The sequence below is a fragment of the Pyrgilauda ruficollis genome, unplaced genomic scaffold, assembly GCF_017590135.1.
Source record: "Pyrgilauda ruficollis isolate IOZ18807 unplaced genomic scaffold, ASM1759013v1 scaffold59, whole genome shotgun sequence".
Taxonomy (NCBI): domain Eukaryota; kingdom Metazoa; phylum Chordata; class Aves; order Passeriformes; family Passeridae; genus Pyrgilauda; species Pyrgilauda ruficollis.
This window is the reverse complement of record NW_024527599.1, coordinates 4,548,293-4,568,682: the sequence shown is the minus strand read 5'-3', so window position 1 is coordinate 4,568,682 and position 20,390 is coordinate 4,548,293. Positions and strand designations below refer to the sequence as shown.

Here is a 20,390-nt window from a genome sequence, read left to right as displayed (position 1 = left end):
CAGCAAAGCCCTTATTCATTCTCCCAGTGAAGTCTGGATATAGCTGATTCTTCACCTTAGGACACTATGGTAATTGAGAGCTTGAAGCCTTTAACAGGTCGCTTTTTGGGGGGTTTTTTTTGCAACAGCTTGTGGAGGCAAAAAAGCTGGTTTGTGACCAGCTCAGGCTGAAATCACAGACACAGCCTAAGGAATCTAAGGAATCACAGCCTCCAGCTCAGTGCAAGAGCCTTGGAGGGGTGGTGGGGAATGCTCTGCTCCACAGCAAGACCCTGTGCAAGAGCTGGAAGAGGGGGTCCATGCTCTGCATCCTTTGAAGGGGAATATGGAAAAGAGAAGGAGCTCCTGGCCTGACCCATCCCTACTGGATAGCAACACTCACGAGCAGGCTGCAGGTGGGGGAAGGAAGAAAATGAGGCAGAAATTTTCCTCCAAAGCCCACATTCACCCATGGCCCCATCAGTGCTCTGCAATCCCCACACTTTACTGGCAGCGGGGGAAAACCAAAATTCCCCACCTTGAATGGAAAGTGACACCCAGCAGGGACATGCCCAGAGTGTATCCACAGACACCCATCTCCAGGAGGGCTTGTCAGGACACTGGCTTCACCCCCATTTTCTCACAGCAAGTTTCACACTCAGCCTTTTCACTCGCAATCCCAAGGACTAACCAGTCACACTCCCCAGCATCCAGCACTGAACTGGGACAGAGATATGTGCTTCCTTATAATTGTTTTTAGGAAATGTGATACCTGCCTCCAGGAATGAAGCATGTTTCGTGCCTCTTGCCAGCTTAAATCACAACCCCAGCAAGCCCAGGCAGAGCCCTGTGTGCCCCAGCACTGTGGCATCTCAAGCAGGCACCTCACGCTTTTTTTCACCACTTTTTCTCTCACAGCCTCGAGGTTTTGACGAGCTCATCGCTCAACTTTGGACCTTTCATCTTCGGGTTCATGCAGAGGCCATGGGGCTGCTTTGACTGGGCTTTTCTCTGGATGACTGTTTCTCTACTGACTCACCTGTCCCTCAGCCTCTGGGAGCCCTCCCAGCTCCTCCCATCACACTCAGCTTCTCATGGGGAGAGGAAACAGGGACCTCCATGAGTGGCCTGGCACAGAGGAGGAAGGAAGTTCTGTAACCTGCTGCTCTGCATTCACATGGTGGAGAGGAACATTCCCAAAAGCATTGTCAGCACGCTCACTAACCTGACAGTGCTACCATGAGACCCACAACAACTTGTCACTGACTGCGCAGCCCAAAAGCAGCCCCCTCCAAAGATTTCCCAAAAATGGTCCTCGTGCCAATATCAGGATGCCAGACCAGGCCTCCCAGCACACTGACACTGCTGCCCTTTGTGGGCAACACTGCTCCTTGGCACAGGAAACCAAATTTGGATCGTCCCAGTTGCTCACTTGGGAAAAGCCCATCAAGAAAAGCTTATACAACAACAAAACTATGTCAAAAACTGGATTTTGGCCCTTCCAGCTGAAAAGCGGGCATCACCAATATGGAAGTTATGAGCATATAGTGAAGGCATTAGTTACAAAAACAAACCAGCTGTCAAGAAGAAGAAGGGGTCCCTGCACACAGTAGTGCCTGAAGCTGAAAACAGCTGTTTCAGCTGTCATGAGTCAGCATGTGCAGACAGACTAAATCCACCTGGGAAGAGGCAACCTCACCAGAGGAAGCGGCCCAGTGCTGCTTGGGGAGCATTCACACACCTCGCCGCCAACCCAACTGGATTTGTTGCCATGGAAGGAATCAACAGTGACTAACAACTTCTTGTGGAGCAGCTAAAAGAGCAGAGATAGCAACAGGGCTGAACAGCCAGCTCAAATCTCCTCGAGGCCACGGGGAGCACGGCCTGACAGCAACACAGAACTGCTCGGGCAGCTTCAGGAAAGGTCTGCCTTGTCTCCAGCCAGCAGAGAAGAAAGCAACATTTAACCTCCAGATCCTGCACTGAAAATGGTGTCCCCCCACCCCAGCAGAGCCATGCTGGAAATGCCACAGCAGGGCACAGGAATGGAGTGCCATGATCAGGGCTGGGAAGCGGCGCTGCTGCGCTGGAACCCGTTTGTCTCCGGGCAAGGAGCGCACAGAGCTTTGGCACCTGAGCATCAGCCCCAGCTGGGAAGGAGGCACCAAATAAGGGAAAGATTCTGGAGAAGTGACTCCTGGGGAAAAAGCGTTTCAAGTTAAAAATTGTTACTTCAGGTTTGGAAGTAAATTCCAGGATCTGGTCTTTATCAAGCGAGGCAAACTTTCTTCAACATCAGCAAAGCATCTGTGGAGCAGAAAGCGGTGTCAGAGTCAAAATAGGCTGCAAGAGACAAGTCCATTAATCAAGAGACCAGATGCAAAACTGCCTGTAACAAATGTGCTGTCTCCACTGGAGTGGAAGGGCCTGGAGCACAGCAGGATGTTCTCCTGAGTCTGAGGGTCTCCTCAGTGACAAGGGGTTGGGATACAGACCACAGAGCCACACAGCTCTGCTCCAAAACACGTACCACACTCATCCCAAATATTTTCAGGGTTTCTTGGGCAGTCAGGCTTTTCCAGGCACAGCTTCCTTGCTGAGAACTGTGAGAAATAACATCCAGGCACTCAAAACGTGCCATATTCTCACTCCCAGCTCAAGGGTTAGATATACCACATTAAGATTATTCCTCTTTTTCCACAGGCAGCTCTCTCAGAGCACCCAGTCCAACACTGATACAGAGATTCCTGAAAAGCCCAGAATGCTGCAGTGGGCTCGACTGGCAGGATAGCAGGAGGAATTTTTACTGCTACAGGTGCAACCCCACCAAAGTGCTGGTGGAAATGGTTTTGTGCAAATGGCTACCTACATAAAGGAGATGAGACAAAAGGGCTGTTAAAATTGTCTGGCATTTTTGCAGTGTTTACAAGGTACCCACAGAGCTGTGGGCAAATTCCAGCTGGGCTAATTACCATAATCACTTCTCTTCATATACCACCTGCAACCACAAATGGATACAGGGCTTGCCTTGGCTGCTTCGTGCCACGTGTTTGGTGCAGGTTTCTGCTTAGCAGAGCAATGTCCTGCCCTCAAATGGATTCATTTCTGTAGCAGTAAAAGCAATTCCAGTGAAAATCCTGCTACTTAACATCAGACACAGCACAAATATAAAATCCAATTTGCTGTGACATGGAAGAGAGAGGGAACCCTGATGCATCATGGCCTTGAGGCATACAAAAAAATTAATTTACAGGTAAAGAGACACTGAGACACTCCTGCAGTTCCCTGGTCTTTTGCAGTGCAGCAGCTCCAGGACACATCTCATGGCTGTAAGAGTTACAAGCCATCAACCCAGCAAGAGAAAAAGAGGAATTTAAGAAGCTCCCTGGCAAAAGCAGTGAGCTTTTGAGTTCTTCCTTCATCCCAGCAGGGAGCAGGTGAAAGGAAAAACTTTAAGGAAGAAAATTATCTGCTTTAGTAACGTAAAGATCAAGCTATGGTAACTTCACTGGCTCCAGAACAAGTATCTGACTTCTAAATAAATTCTACATAATTTAGTAACTAATTTACTAGCAGAACTCTCAACTCTATGAAAGCAGGTCAAATAGAATATTTATATGTGTGTTACTTCCTTTTCAACCAAGCTTGTATCTAAATTTGGTTTCCATGAATTAGTAATATGCAACATTCTTGAAAAAATATTATCATTAAACGAATAAACTGATTCAGTAACCTCTTAAAGAGAGAACTTCAGGGACCCTCACTGAACTGGATGGAAAGAGGATGGTAGAGACTCACTAGCAACATTTTTAATCAACAAAAGGAAATTCTGCTGTCAAACTGCCCTTTTGGAGCAGTAACGATGGCTACAGAACATTCACACAGGGTTTATTATAACAGCTTCAAAATCTGGGGGTTTCCAGCATCAAATGTCATGTTATTCATCTGGCACCACATGGAAAATGAAGTCTCCAGGAGATCGTGCCCAAGGCAGCTTCTCCACAAAGCCTTCAGGGACCACAATGGCTGAATTCCCAATGCAATGTCCAGCAAAAAGGATTAAACACATCCCTTGGATGTGCAAGCAGAGCAGGGACTGGGCAGCACATTCACATCTAAATACAGCACTGTGGGGGACGACACTGAAATACTGCACCCAGCTCCAGTGCCCTTATTTTTAAAAGGATGCTGAAAAATTGGTAAGGATCCAAAAAAACAGCCATAAAAGTGATTCAAAGGCTAGAACTGATGCCTTGCAGTGAAAAATTTCAACAGCTCAATCTGTTCAGTGTTATCAAAATAAGACTGGGAGGCAATTGGATTGCTGGGTGTAAAGTGCCTCCATGGTACTTAAGGGCTCTTTACACTTGCAGAAGAGCAAAGCATAGGAACAAACTGGGAACATTCACTCTGTAAATAAGGCAAAAGCGTCTCAAAACCAGTGCAATTATCACTGGAATGAACTCCCCAGGAAAAGGGTGGATTCTCAAGGCTGGATGTCTTTCTGGAAGTACTGCTTTAGCCAAACACAAGTTATTTGGCTTCACACAGGAGTAGCAGGGTGAAATTTAAGGACCTGTGATATACAGGAGATCAGACTAGATGATCTAATGGTCCCTGCTGACCATAAACTCTCTGAATCTATGCAAACACGCCAGAGAGTCCTCAGCTGAGATATCAAGTTCACTTTTGACACAAAACTTTTCACAAATTGGCTCTGGTGCTGCAGGTCGTTTAGGATACACGCTCAGCACTTCAAGGCTGCATCTGGTTAAGCACTGAAAGCCCAGGCAGAGCTTTCTGTGTCCAGCAGGTAAGGGGGAGGCCACATGGGCACTAAAGCAGCGCCGACCAAAAGCAGCTAATACTCAAACACTCACTGTTTGCCAGGAATAAACAGCAGTCACCTTTTTGTGACAGAAAACTGACACAGAGAAATGTGTGATGAATTCTGGCCGTTAGAGATCAGCTGCTAAGGCAGCTCAGGGCGCTGTCAGCCTCCTTCACTACTCCAGAGTAGATTATCCGTGGGGTTAAAGCACAAAGGAGGGAGATAATGTGAGAAATTAAGGGTGAAGACTGAAGAGATCGAACCCTGAAAGGCTTAGCATGGAGTTGGGCCAAGAGAAGAGACATTTGGCCAACAGGCTGAGCAGAGGCAGAGCCTTCCAGAAGGATGACAGCATGATCTCACGCAACCTCCACATCCCCACTCTTCCAGCCTCGCTCCCCACCCGGGACAACAGGAGCTGCTCCCAGCCAGGCTGCTCCCACAGGTAGCTGTCCACCCTGCTGCATCTCCCTCTCCACTTGGAATTATGCAGCAGTGAAATCTGCTGGGGAGGAAGAGTAGAGCCAAGGACAGAGGAAATGACACAGACTGCAGCAGGTTCCACTCCCTGATCCTCCGGAAGGAAGTTTCTTTCCTAGTACCCACCTCACAGTGGATAGAAGCCTGTCTGGAAATGGTTCATTCAACACTGAAGAGGAATAAACATTCCCCATGGCAGAATTAAGAGGTTTGGCTGTGGGTTACGAGGTGCCAATCTCAAAAAGTCTACAACAGACAGCAGGAAATGTTGTCCTGGGCCAACTTCAGACAAAGATCAAGGTTAGGCTAACAACAAAAAAAAATCTCAAGAGAAATCTGTGTCTACAGCCTTCACCCTGCTCTGGAAAATCTCCCAATCCTGCTATTAAGACATTTCACTTCCTTTACCAGCACTGCCAATTCTGGCAGCATTCTCACCTCAAGTGCAAACTCTCCCTCCCAACACCACTGTGCAGCACCAGGATCATCAAACCCAGTGCTCTGAGACAGGCCTCGTGTGCAGCAGCAGGAGGGGTTTGGTTACACACAAATCCCTGCCTGATCAGCACCAGCAGGAGAGGAAATGAGGAAAGAGTGACTGACAGGGAAAGGCGGTTTCTGGATGATTGTACTTGGTTTTGGGGTATGAGAAGCTTGTTGGAACATGAAGCTTCTCTCCCCTCACCGCAGCCTCTTTGAGCACAGGGATAGAGCAGAGTCCCTCACAAAGCACAGCTCACTGATGTCCTTGTAGTGCTCCCACCTCTGATCCACCACACACATTAGCACCAGATGCCAGAAGGAGAACATGCCAGGCTCTTTCCCATTCGGGCAACATTAGTCCCTGCCTTGTTCTTCACAGTTAAATAAAACCACCAACTAAAAACAAGAAGAGGGGGGGAAATTATCAACACAAACTTCTGGAAACTGTTACAAACAGCTCAGTCTTCACTTTCTGGGTAGTGACAAAAGGTCAAGTTGTGCTGGAAAGGATCATTTGGGTTCTACATGACATGAATGCACAGGCTGGATTGGGCTCTGGTGGAGCAGCACTGAGCATCCACAGAACATCACGAGCCCAGGCAAAGTGGAAACAGCATTTTCTGGTTGGATTGCTAACACAGGAATTGAAGCTGAGAAGGTTTTTATCAGCAATTTGAAGTGAAAACACAATTTATTAAAAAAAAACGAAGTGCAAGCAGGGATGGTGCACAACTGGCAGGCAAAGAAAGCCAGGGCTGAACTGCATGGCTGAGTGTCACGTCTCAAACCCAGCGAGACCAGGAGTGTGGTTTTGGTGTTTAACCAGTTTCAACTGCAGCCTGGCACTCTTTTACTTCCTCTGCAGAGAACTCTTCTCACTGCTGAGGGAAAGGAAGCAACCTCATCACGCGAAACAAAACGGCTTGAGTAAAAATAAAGCCCCAAGGTGGTTTGGTGGCTGAGGTCATATCAGGAGGCAGAGGGGTTACAGGCAGGGGAAAGCACTCAGAAATACTCATGCTGCCAACCAAGAGATTACAGAAAAGGAGGCAGGGCAGAGAATTAATGCAAGTCCAGCAGTAAAGAGGCTGACAAGCCTCTTTCACACGCCACCAGCTCCCCCGTGCTCAAAACAGTTTGTAAACTGTTTCCTAAACACAAAGGGAAAAAAAAAAACCCCAGACCTAGTTCTGACCTCCATGAATGACTAACCAAACCCAACAGCTTCCTGCAAGCCTGTGGGGGTGAGGAAAATGAGGGCAGGACAGAGGGAACTCCACACTTCTCCCTCTCAAGTCTCACTTTGGGCACAAAGACGAAGGATGCAATAGCTCTTGCTGTTCTCTCATGTGGGTGGTGGATAAAGGCCAGAAATAAAGGAAGGAAGCCCTCAGCTGAGTGTTGGTGTCTGGCATTCCCACCCCAGAGAGCATCTCTGCTTCTTGTTGTGCAGCAGGGGAGGCTCAGCAGAGGTGTGGGTCAGGAGCAGGCTGGGGGGAAGCACTGCCATCCTCTGACAGCAAGGACAGCCCAGAACACGGCACACCTCAGACAGCATCACTCACTTCAATACTAGAGAGCATCTAACCTTAGAGGGGACAAACTTCCTGACACAAGCCACCCTCCTGTGACAAGGCACTGGCACCCTGAGAGCTTGTGTGTATTTCACTGGCTCCTTCCATAGGAAAACCCCAGGGGACACTCCCTCCCTTTGGGGACACACCTACACCACTGCTCTGGTGGGGCTCAGATGTTTAACTGCTGTGGGACCAGCTCCAGCAGCAGCACACAGGGGGTGTGCAGGCACTGCTGGGCTACTGGGTCCCATTCCCTCCACTCTCTGCACCAGCATCTAGTTTTGGGTTAAAAAAAACCCTAAAAGCATGCAAAAGTCAGCATGCACAATGTGCAGCCTGCAGGGTTACCTTTTTGGGGAGCCACACCCCAGCAGTGGGGGGAAGGCAGCAAGTCTGTGTTTTCACCCTGCCCATCTAAGCCACAGGCACAGCCCCAGCTGCCTGGGCTCATCTTCCAGATCACAAGATCCCAAAATGGAGCATTCTGAGGGCTTTGCCCACCTGACACCATGGAAGGATCAAATGAGAGAGCCCTGTAGGAGCCCTGCACTTCATCCAGCAAAGATTATTCATAGGAGTCTGCAAAGAAAAGATCAATCTTTCCCTGTCCTGAGTGAAACCACCCAAGCATGCTGGCAGTGAGGAGAAATGCTCCCACCAGCCTGGCAGGGATGCACCAAAAATAATGAGTTCCCCAAGCAGCCCCTTCTCTGTGCATCTGTATGGAAGAACAACCATCATTACAGCAATACATCATTTCCACTTCTGCCTGTCACTTACCTCTAGCCATGTGTAATGGAACAGAGTAACAAGGTGAGGGGAAGAGCTGAGAGTGGAGGGGGAAGCTCTCAGAAACAGGGGTGTCTGTGGGGTATATTTGCATGAGCAAAGTTTGGCTATGCTCAGAGACACCCAGCTCACACCACAACAGCCTCTGAACAAACCAGACACTCCCAGGGAGCAGAGGCAGTGACATCCAGGAAACCCCAGCTCTGAACTTGGGTCATTTCTGCTCCTGTGTGTGACTGGTCCAGGCGACAGAGCAGAATGGCCAAGAAACCCTCACCACAAGTGCTACCAGACTAAAATGAGTTTTTATCCCTCCAGATGCAAAGCCCAAGCTCCACCAGATGAAAAACTGCATGGATTGAAACCAGGCAGGAGAAGGAGCCAGCCCAGTCACCCAAGTGGCTGCTGCCCAAGAGGAACAAGTGCACAGAGCAGGAACAACAAACACCACCGAGGAAAAAGGGATGTGAAACATGCAGGAGCTGGCTGGGACAGGGACCCTTTGAGGACACAAGGTCTCTGTTGAGGAAGCAGCTTGGGCAGCCCCAAGCTCCTGCACATGCATTCCCAAAATTGCCTCATGGTGGTATTTACTGCTCACTCATGGAAGCCCTGGTGCAGTGTTCCACACTCCCTGCTGCTGAGAAGAAAGTCTGGGTAAAGAAATGGAAATTAAAACTTCTCTGAATTCCAGAGCTAATGATTCCAACCCAATTTCTCTGCCACTGCAAAGGGGCTGTTACTCCAGGGGCACCCAGCACCAGGCAAATCCAAAACCTCTATCCCTGACCAGCTGGAGGAAAATGGGAATGTTCCTGCAGCTGATGCACAGGACTGTGACTTGACTCTGGCCTTTGCTTTCCCAAGAGCTTTTCTGGTGGCCCTACCAAACTTTTGATGGCTCTACAAGACTGACCTCTCACAAAGAGGCTAAGAGACTTAATTCTTTAATGATGATGAAGTATTCAGCCATCTGGAGAGAAGTATTATTCAATTACTGGCTTGCCAAGGGAAAACCTCTCTTCCCTAATCTTAGCTGCAGCAATCTTTATTAGTGCCTGCACGCTGTGTGTAACACAAGGAAGTGTCTACTGCAGAGCACAGGCAGCAGGCAGCAGCAATTGTGAGAACCTTAACTCAGCATTTCCTGACAGGAGTGATTAAAATCTCAAACTCACTGTAATATTAGCACTTTCTCAAGAGACTGACAGCCCGTTTGCCCTGTTTACTTTACCAATTCACAGCCTGCAGAGCAAACTGCTTATGGTACTATCAGATTTAAGATGAATATAGAGCCATGGCAAATGAAACCAGTGGCAGAGAAGAAATGGCAGAGGTTCAGCTCTTCAGCTCACCAATAACTGCTCACTTGCTCAGCCTCCTTTTTTAGCATTTCTCATTGGAATTGCACACGAAGTGACCAGATATTGCCAGGTAAAGAGTCAGCCTGGGCCCTCCTGCCCCTGCACACCCAGAAACGTACAAGAGACCACAGAGAGCAGCTGTTCACAGAACAAAACCCCAAAAGGCTGTGGCCAAAACACTGAGCACAAACAGCCAGGCTGCAACTCAAACACCTCCTCAACTCACTCTGAAACCATCCCTTGTCCTGTGTGCCAGCAGTGCCAAATCCAGTGACGGGGGAAGGGGCCAAACACAGATTTACACCCCTTGGTGTGCACAGGTGGTGTGTTCCTCCAGTTCTGCATCTTCCTAGAAAAGGGGATGGAGCAAACTGTGAAACAGGCAGCTCTGCCAAGCCTCTACCTAAAAGCACAGTGCAAGGCAAACTGCCAGCCCCACACGCTTCCCTCATCCCAGAAATGGCTGTGGTCTGAGCTGGCCTTTTCACTCTTGCCATACCACATTACTGACTCCAGCCTGTGGGCTCCTGACCCTGAAATAAAGCAATTTTGGGTCTTTGTATAGAGTTGCATAAGGGAGAGTGGAGTGAGTCCTGAGCAGAGATGTATAAGCATGTGCTGACAAGGACAGCACACACACCAGCAGGTCCTGAGAGAGCAATCGTGCAGCACCTCCCTGCAAAGTGTGTCACATCACAGGACTGGCACCTCACCACCTGCACAGTGAAGACAGTGACTACTGAGAACAGAAAACATCCCTAATCGATTTCTTGCCACCTGTAGAACAGCCAGCATCCTCACAGTCAAACCACCTGTGGCTGGGTTTGAAAGAACAGCCTCTGGCTGAAGGGTGGAAGCAGCCTCTCTCCCACACCCTGCCCAGAATGCATCCAGAGCTGTTATATCTCTACTTGCTGGCATCTGAACTTACCCATTCTGCCCTGCAAAATCCCCTTCTCTGGCCCAGAAACAGCTGCCATGAGGCTGATGCCTGTGCTACCTGCAGAGCACAGCTATCAGGGCCAGCACAGAACAGCCTGCCTCTGCCTTTTCAAGGGCTGCAGCTGGCAAGGAAGGGACTGGGCAGGCAATGACATATTTAGCCTCATTTCCCCAAAATGACACACAAACGCTGGCACACGTCCCCTGGGAGCAGAGCTGTTCCCTTCCTGCCGGCCGGGGATGTGGGGCAGAGGTGCTGCCAGCACCAGGGCTGCTCCTGCTCCTGTCGCGGCACGCAGGGCCCTTCCAAGGCCAAACACTGCCACACAGTGGCAACTCGGGGCTGCTCGGCTCCTCTCCAGCCAAGCAGCTCCAAAACACCCGGGGATGGTGTGACGAGCAGGCTAAGAGGCTACAGCTTCGATGAGGAAGGAGTCCAGAGCTTCCCCAAGAGCTGCTGAATTCATCCAGCCCACGGCTTCACAGCTCGGGAGCTTTGGCAGCGACACAGATTTAAGGTTTCCTTTCTACGTGGTTATTTTGGGTGATATGGCCCCATAAGCAGTTGTGCCAACTCCAGTGCTGCCCCACAGTAGGCACAGGCAGCTTGAGAATAAATACCTTGGCTGCCAAAACCAACAGTGCCCAAACCCTCAGCTCACTTTTGGTATTCTATTTCTGATGATGTGGCTTCTCCATGATCAGAAAGCTCCTCCTTTTCAGGAGCCAATGTCTCAAACAGAAACAAATCAAGACTAATGGTAAATATCAGACAGTGTGTACAGACAGTGCCAGCAAACTGCACTTCAGAGAGCACAGACCCCACTGAACAGAGCAAGGGGAAGCTCCAGCACAAAGTGCTGCACTACAAACACATCCCTGCCTCCCACTTTGCCAGCTGCTACTCTGCCTCCTGTGACAGCACTGCAAAAGAGAAACCCCCACCAGTGCCCCAAAAACACTGACTGCATCTCGTGCCAAGCAGCTTCATCTGTGATTGATGGAGAAGCTGAAGCTTGGCACATTCCTTTCAGTGGTGCTGAGAAAGCAAAAGTCCCCAGAAGAAAAGCTGAGGAGAGGGAAAATAACCAACAGCAGGAACATTTGAAAAATGCTGCAGCAACGTGCCAGAGCTTATCTTTCAAAGCCCCAAGACTTCACCCCAGTTCCACCCAGCTGAAGTCACAAACTCGTTACAAAAGCACAAATCTGAGAAGCTTTGGGCCCCACAGTGTGCAGGGAAGCTTTTCCCAGTTCTCCTAAACTCCCATCCTTAACAGCCATTTTAGGACAGGCAGCCCAGAGCTCCCTGGCAAGTTCTCTTGCAAGTCAAATGTGCCAGAGCAGTGCAAAGATTCCTGGAGGATGAGCTCCCAACCACCACTGCCTCTGCCTGCATTCCTGGGCCAGACAAACAGAGCTCACCCGTGCTCCTCCTGCAAGGTACAGCTGGACAGGCTCACAGGAGACACCATCACTTAATTATATTTTTGATTCTTGCAAAAGAAAGGTGCTGCTCTGGCCTCTCAGCAGAGCAAGTTATGCAAATGTAACACCTACACTGGAAATTGAAAGCAGTTTTCACATTCTCAGTGATCATCTGGCAATGGAACAAGTGACACACTTCCAGAACAAGCCTCAGAACTGCCAGGGTCACTTTTAACCCTGGTCTCCAGCACCTGGCCTCATTTCCCACCAGGAACCTCACCCAAGTTAGAGCCCTCAGAGCAGAAGCATTTTACAGCATCTTCTGTTTGTGCCTCTCCTGTTCCACATCAGCCACGCCAGCGCGCGCTGCCAAGAAAGGGATGGTAACAACATGCCTTAAACACGAGAGGCACGAGGTCACCAGCTCCCCAGCCTGACCCAGGCACAGCTCCCACAGGGAAAGCCAAAACACTGGAAAATTTAGCAACAGGAAAGCAAAACAGATCCAGTGTCATTCCACTGCATTCCAAACACATGAGACCGAAGCCAACGCCGCCTCCTGCAGTACTCACGTCGCTGGGGCTGAGGTTCCCAAGCCCGTTGTCCTGCTCAGAATCCCGGCTGGACTCGCGGCCCTGGCAGGAGCGGGGGTGGGAGGGATGGATCCAGATCTCCAGCCTGGTGGCATCATCTCCCACTTGTCGCAGGGTGGATTTCTTGCCCTTGCCCCGGCGGTTGGGGCTCACATCCAGCACCTGGTGTTTCCTCTGCTCCATCTGCTCGGACTGGGCACACAGGACACATTCAGATCACCCAGGGATCAAGGGTCAGGGGAAGTGTATCATTTCATATTCATGGAAAAATCAGCCCTTTCCCCTGCTTCATAACAACGGTAACTCATGGACACGTCCAGAATTTGGTTCTGACTCTGCAGGACAGTGCAGGTGAGCAGTTTTCAACTCCAGCTACCCCAGGACAAGAAAAGCTGTGTCCAGTCCCAGGAGTGTGTGGCAGCACATGTGCTGTATTTGGGGTCACTCCCTGGGGCACAAAGACTTGCAGCCTCCCTTATCCATCCCCACAGATGTGGGGCACCTGTGGAATAAAGCAATGATTGCATGCCAAGGCCATGCTGCAAACCACAGCAACCGACAGCCCTTGCTGAGCTCAGCTACATCAGATTGTGACCCAGAAACAAGAGATTCAGCTGCCCAAACCACCCCAAAACCATCATTCTGAAGGCTGCCTCGCTCATGAAATTTCTTAAAAGTAGGTAAGGAGTGGCTCCAAGTCCAAAGGCCACCATTCTCTCCATGCTCTGCAGCATAGGCAGGAGCAGCACCCCACAGCCCAGCTGCAAGACTCACCTTGCGTTTTGTCTCCTCAAACAGACTCATGAGGCTCTCCTTGGCAGTGAGGATGGGGTTGCTGGCAGCCAGGCTGCGCATGTAGTAGTACACAGCATCGAGCTTCCTCCTCTGCAAAAAACACAACAAAACAAAAACAAGTGGCTCAGAGCTGCCACTCCTTCTGGGGCATTCAAAGCCCCAGTGTTCTCATATGTTTCCCTTTCTCCCTCCCTCAGTACTGCCTGGGACAGACAGACACAGTGAGAAAGGTCCTTCCCAGCCAGGAAGGAAAGGTGCTTTTGAACTGCTCTACTTTAAACCAGTATCTTCCAGTGTTGGGAACTGGCAGATCCCTGCCAGCCTCTGAGCCCCAGCATGATGCTTCCATTATCTGCTGCCACATGTTCCCCGAAGCCAGTTTTCCTGCATGGCTGGAGTAGCCAGCACAACTGAAACCCGGGGAAATCACGTGTGCATGTTGCTCAGACCAGTGCCCACAGGTTCAGTGATAAGACAGCAAACAGATGGCTCTGAGCACAAAAATCTCATCCAAAAAGTGAGCTGTGTTTTCAACTTAAAACAATTACACTCTCAACAGCCCACAAAACAGTCCCCAAAATCCCTGAGGGAGTAGCGTGTATCTGACAAAGCTGCATGAAGCCACAGCAGCTGGAATCCACACAGCACATCCTGCCATCAGCCTTTTTTTTCTCTTAAGAAAAAACCCAAACCATCTGAGCACTGCCCTAAACAATGCCTTTCTCCACCAGATGGAATCTCCCAGCCATCCCAGAGGCTCCCCCTGTGCCTGCACATTCTTGCCTGAGGAGCATCTTACCGTGTAGATGGCCAGAAGTGCCAGCTGGTTGTACGGGCGGCCGTTTTTGGGAGCAATTTGCTGAGCCTTCAGGTACCAGCTGGGGAAGGGAAAACCAGAGAGAAAAGGTCACTGAAAGGACATCAGGCTGCCTTCCTTGTCCTTAAGGGTGCAAAACTCCCCTTGGAATTGGCATTTCTGCAGGGAACTGGCCCTTTCCACAAGTGCCCTCTGCCTGCAGGAGTGAGCACAGACAGGGAGCTGTGCCCACCCTGGGGAGGGATGGAGCACTGGGCAAGAGAAGGCTGCAGAAGGAAACACCCCTGGCTCACCCCACAGATGAGCAGGGGGCAACCAGTGCTGCTAAGTTCTGATGGAGTGAGAGCATATGGATGCAAAAGCCACCAGAAAATACAAGAGCAAATCTGCCAGGCTCAGTGTTCTAAACCCTCCCTCCCGACTGCAGGATCAGCACAGGACAATTTCCACCACCTCCACTTCTAGATGGAGGATGACTGCATCTGGCAGCTTGCTCTCTGGAACAGCAAAACCCAGCTACACCCTTCAGCTTTACAGGACTGCGATACAACAGAGGAGTGGAAAGACTTTAAAAAGGAAGACTTCCTTGGCTAGTGGCAAGTTCAGGGATGAAATTACATCCACCCCTGGTATCCAGAGGCAAAGCTGTGCTGGAAGGACACAGCAGCTGAGCGCTCACCTGCGGGCCTTGCCGTAGTTCGCCGTGTCGTTGGCCTGTTCCCTGTAGCGGCAAATGTCCCCCTGGCAGATCATGCACCTCTGGGCACTGATCAGGGCGTACTTCACCTGCAAAGGAGCAGCCATGGAGCACCTGGGACACAGCCCTGACTCACCTGCAGACCCAGCGAGCCCACAGGGGCTGTACAGAGCCAACAGGAGGTCAGTGACACACTGGAGGTCTCACAAAAGGGCAGCAGGATGAAATGACAAGGTTCCATTGCACCGGTTCAGCATTTGTAGGGGCAAGCCAATCCCCAAAACACCTCCTCTCTGACACAACATCCCACCTCTCTCCAGAAGGAGAGAGTCCAGTCCATGACCAATTTGAGGACAGCTGTTGGATAAACACATCTCTGTGGGAATGGAACTGGACTAAAATATCCTTTTCCAGCTGTCCCTGCACCTGCACTCACAGCTCAGGGCAACACGTCAGGGAGGCAGCACAACTGCCAGCTTTCCCTCATTATTCTGGATTCCACAGCCAGGAAAAACCATGTTCAATACCTCAGAAAAGGTCAGGGTGCCTTTGGACACCTCTTTGCTTTATTAGCTCTGGTCACAGAGCTGGTACAAAACAAGTTCTTTGCAAAGGAAGCTAAGAAATGTTACTACACCAGAGTGCAGAGTTCTCCAGCAGCTGAGAAAGATTCCCTGCAAACAAACTGGACCTGTTTGGAATACAGCTGCCTGCCCTCAGCAAACTGAGTGCAGCACCTTGCACAGGATTACCAGGATGAGAAGTCTCCAGGAGGAAGCCAACCTACCATTTTCCTGAGAGGTTTACTGCGGATGGCCATCCCATCCATGTAGTCCTCCAGCTTGAACTGGTAGGAGACCTGCAGCTTCTGGAGGAGGCTGTCAAAAAAAGAAGAGCCCTGCAAAACACACACACACGTGGATGTTATGACCTTTTTAAAGACAAGCACAAAATCACCACATCAGCCTTGCCACATGCAAGAAAGGACCTCCATCTCCTCAAGGTTTGGGCTGCTCCTCTTCAAACACAACAAGGAGGTTGGGGGAACTCCAGCCTCAGAGGTTTTTAAGACTGAGCTACACAAGATCAGGACTGACTGGATTTAGTGTTTAACGAGTCCTGCTTTGAGGAGGAGGGTGGACTAAAGGCCTCCAGCAGTTTCTCTTCTCACCCTAATTATTTTAAACACACCTTCTCAGGTCTGTCAGCCTACCTGGTACAAAGACTAAACTGAGCTGCAGTTTTATAGAATGACTTCCAAGCAAATTTGGTAAAGTTGCCACAAACACCTCCAGGAATGCTTCTGTTTAGCTTCCCTTCAGGGCATTCCTTTCATTTTAGCTTAAATCAGTATCTAATTAACACAAATACACCAAAACAAATTGGTTTAAATTGTAACAGATGTCTACCTCAATCTACACCTGCCCCATAACGTGTCTGAGCATCCTCTTTGCATAAGGATGACATGAATAAGATCAAGATGACCAGTTGCCTCATTACACCATCCCTTTCTAAAAACCAGTCAATCCCACCCAAAGGTTAGTAGAATCTGGGTATGTTTCTCTCTTCTTACCTCATCTAGAAGCAAAAGCAGTTTGTTCCTAATTTCTTGGGCATTTTCTCCCTGAGGGTCCTTGAGGAGCTGCCGGAATTTCTCAATCACCTGATAAAAAGCATTTTTCCACAGCAACTGGTCCACATTCTGGGTGTCAGAGAACTCAATATCCATGAGGATGCACCGTTCATAGAGCTGCAGCATCTCCACCCTACAGCAAAACACAGTCAGGGAGGGGTCAGTGCAACAGCAACTGCCCAGGAACACAGGGAACACGTGCTGAACCACCTGCTGCTCACATCCAGCTGCCAGCAGCACTCAGGGCTTCCACACACATCCCCCAGGGAAGGGGAGCTGCTGCAATCTAACACCTTTCCTAAGAGGGCAAATCCAAAAGGAGCATCTCCCTAGTACAGGTGACTCAGAACGGATCAAGGCTTGGCAAGGAGCAAGGCACAAGTGACTCCTGATCCAACACAGAGAACACACACAAGGCTCTGCTCCTTCTGAGCACAAGGTGCAGGCCAGGAACCAGAACACAAAGAACCACAGAGCAACAGAGATCTTGCCATTAAAATGATTCCCACCCCTCTTTCATCCAACCAAAATACACAGCAGAGACACAAACTCTGCTTCCTCAAAAATGAAGGAATTGGGAACAATGGAAATAAAGCCTCAGAGTCCCAGAAATCACATTCCCTCTCCCAGCTGCCTACAGCCCTGCCTGGATGCTGCAGCAGAATTCCTCCCCCAAATTTAATAAAATAGCTGCAGGCTAGGAACAGCACTGAAACATGTGGGGCAAGTTAGTGGTAAAGGGGATCCTCAGCTGCTCCTGCCTTATTCTTATAATCTTTCAAGTCCTACAGAAATAGTAGGAGAGTGTGGATGGTAAAGTCTGGAGTGAAGCCAGATGGCAATGCCTGGAAGAGCCTGACAGGATAAGAGAAAAATGCTGGTGGGTTCCTGCACAAAGCACAGAGCCAGGATGGGCTGCCTGACCCCACACAGTCCCCAAACCCTGCACACACACCTGGACAGCACAAACACCAAAGGAACTGGACATTTCCATAGATGGATGCCATGTAGGAGTCCCCACACAGCTGGGGCTGTGTGCACTTAGACACAGGCAGGACACCAGGGGCACTGCCAGCAAGGACAGGGTCAACTGTGCCCACGTTCCCAGGGCAGGGTGGGCTTCCACAGGCCACAGCAGCACTCCAGTGTTCCCTCTCCCTCCACACAACAGCTCTGGGAAACCTCAGCTCCTTGAGGAAGACCTGAAACCTCAAGTGTTGCTTCAATCACAGACATATTCCACCCCGTGGTTTACAGAGCAAGTGCCCAAAACACAGAACAAGCCCTGAAATGAGCTCAATTGCTAGATTTGCTGTCAGTCAGCTCTGAAAAACAGCCTCCAGAGAAGCCCTGCAGACACAGAGATCACAAATAAACATGAAGGATGCCAAGTAGAAACTTGTTACAGCCATATTAACCACCCCCCAGAGCAACAGCGTTACTTCTCTCCTGACAGACTGGCATCACCAGGCTACTCCCACTGGAGTGCCACCACGCTGAGTGGCATCGAGAGCAAAACTACACAGCACTGGAAAGGCACTGCCACTGACAGCACCAGGAACACACAAAATGCTTCCTGAGCACACACTAAGGACAGGTAAGAAAGCAGAAGTCTGACAACAAATACTGAGAGCACTGGAACTGAGAAACATCAGCTCCAGCAAGAGCCAGCAGAACCAAAAGTCTTCAGCAGGTGATTGTCCTGCTCCTTCCTCTGTGTCCCTGCAAGGCATTTACCAAGGACAAGAAGCCACGGCTCAGCTCTCAGCCCAGGGAAGTGACATCCATCCTCAGCCAGTTTCCTTCCACCACCCACACACTGCTGGCACACAACAAACAAACCCAGCACATCAAAAACTGGCAGCCCAGTGCCACATCTCCCAGGCACTGAGATTCCCAAGGAGACACATTTCTCCTGTATTTCACCCTGGAAATGACTCACTCCCCCCTCTAAGCCTACCCACAAACCTCAGCTGGGCCATCTTCTCCAGCCCCTCCGGGCTGATGCGGTCTCTGGACAGGAGGTTGCTGAGCTGCTGCTCCTGGTTCCCAGCCTCACGTAGGAGTTTGCTGAGCTCCTGCTGCTGCATGTTCCTCATCTGCTGCTCCATCTCGGGGCTCAGAGGAGTAGGGGGGAGTGGGCCACACAGGTACTGCCCTGCCTGGCCAGGGTACCCAGGGTAATAGGCTCCTGGGTACACCCCGTTGGTTGGACCCATAGGATACTGCAGGGAATATGCACTGTAGGGATACTGGGGGCCTTGCCCAGAGGCACGAGGGTAATAATAGGGATTGTCAGAGTTTTGGAATTTATAGTAGGAGGGTTGGGCCTGGCGGGCTTCCCCCCAGGAGGTGGGGCTCACTTCATCATCCGTGTCTAGGAAGTGAAGCTGAGCAGTCTGGCTCTTCAGGGCGGGTTTTTGGTCCGGGTTGTTTGGGTCCCACAGGCGGCGGGCAGTGCCACCTCGGCCCCGGCTCCGGGGCCCTTTGTTGCCAGCCCCGCCCAGCAGGAGCCTGGGCCCGGGGTGAGTGGCTTCAGGGACACCCACGGAGCTGGCAGAGAGGTCCGTGTTGGCAGGCAGGAACAGAATCCCACGGCCCCTCCCTTGGGGCTCCCTGCTCTGGCTCCTCGCCTCCGAAACCTCCAAGGCCTTCAGGGACTTTTTTTTATCTGTATCTGCCAGGCTGATGTCCCTGTTCATGGTCCTGCTGTCAAATGTCACTCGAAAGGGTCCCTTGACTTCCCTGCCATTGCTGCTCCATTCACTCTCACTCCTGGAAGCTCGGCTCTGCTCCGAATGCCTTCTCCTGTCCGAATTCCTGCTGGACACGTACACCTCAGCCTCATCAATCCTCTCATCGTCCAGGGAGTCTGTGGAGGACACGGACAGCTGCTTCCTAGGACGTATCCTTTCCCTGGCACGCTCCTGCCTCCTCTCCACCCCATCCACGAGCAGGGCTCCGTCCGTGCTGTTGTTGCTCCCAGCTGAGCTGGTGCTGCAGGTGCGGTACCGGCTGCGCCGCTTGTCCGTGCGGGAATAGCGCTTGGTGGAGCCCAGCTTCCCCGGCAGCACCTCATCCCCCGCCCTCCTCACCCTGTCACCTCGCTCTGCTCGCCTCCCTTTATCCCCCCTGGAGGCTTTCACTGCTTCCCCTGCCTGGCTCCCCTCTCTGTCCTCCTTGCTCGATTTAATTTTCCTGTTGTTGTCTTTTCCGGTGCCTTTCTCAGCCTCCTCATCTCCCTCGACCTTCAGCTGCTCCATCCTCCCGGTGATCTCCTCGCTGGCCGACTGCAGGGAGGGTTCTTTAGCAGCAGAGTGCAGGCGTTTCCCAGGCTGGTAGATCTGTTGGTCTGGCTTCTTGGTTCTCCTGGGGGTCTTTGGACACCACTCATCCACGATGGGCTGCTTGGATGAGTTTTCCTGGCTTTGCAGGCCGCCTTTGGTCTCTGTGTCTTCCTTTTCCTGTGAAGGACCGTTCTGCTTGGGGCCATCGCTTTTGTCACAGTCCTCCAGAGCTGGAGCTCCCACTCCCACAGAGTCCTTGTCCCCAGCACTCTCCTCCTTGTTCTCCTCAGCTCTGCTCCTTTCCTTCTCCGAGGCCTCCTGCTTTGGTGACACAAGTTTGCTCCTCAGTCTGGAGAGGCCAGGCTTGTAAATCTCCTGGTCTGGGCGCCTGTTGTCTTTGCGATGCCTCGGCTCCTTCACCTCCTTCATGTTTTCTGGGGAAAACAGACAGGAGAAAGTTACTCCCAGGGACCAAAAAATACCATGATAAATACTCAAGTCAAGGTAAAGAGCTTGCCTGATCTGAAAATCTACATCAATATTTAGGAGAAATCACAGAGAAAGAGTAGAAAATGAGAAAGTCTAACACAGCTAGCCAAATCCTTGGCCTTGAGCCATTCACAAATCCCATCCTGCAACAGGCTTTTCCTCAAAGCACAACACCAGGCTTGAGCACAAGCATCAAGAGTAAAGTT

At 50.7% G+C, this 20,390-nt stretch overlaps 1 protein-coding gene across 6 annotated transcripts in view; it reads right to left on the bottom strand.

Annotated features, from left to right (window-relative positions):
* Positions 1-20,390, bottom strand: part of SMG6 (SMG6 nonsense mediated mRNA decay factor) — a 103,985-nt gene that overhangs the window by 82,906 nt on the left and 689 nt on the right. For all 6 annotated transcript variants that reach the window (XM_041482416.1, XM_041482417.1, XM_041482415.1 and 3 more), the window contains 7 exons: positions 18,377-20,129; positions 16,349-16,541; positions 15,563-15,673; positions 14,758-14,864; positions 14,061-14,139; positions 13,241-13,351; positions 12,446-12,658 (listed from right to left, as the gene is read on the bottom strand). In XM_041482416.1, the coding sequence (XP_041338350.1) occupies positions 12,446-12,658; positions 13,241-13,351; positions 14,061-14,139; positions 14,758-14,864; positions 15,563-15,673; positions 16,349-16,541; positions 18,377-20,129 (2,567 nt within the window). The remainder of the gene's footprint in view (positions 1-12,445; positions 12,659-13,240; positions 13,352-14,060; positions 14,140-14,757; positions 14,865-15,562; positions 15,674-16,348; positions 16,542-18,376; positions 20,130-20,390) is intronic.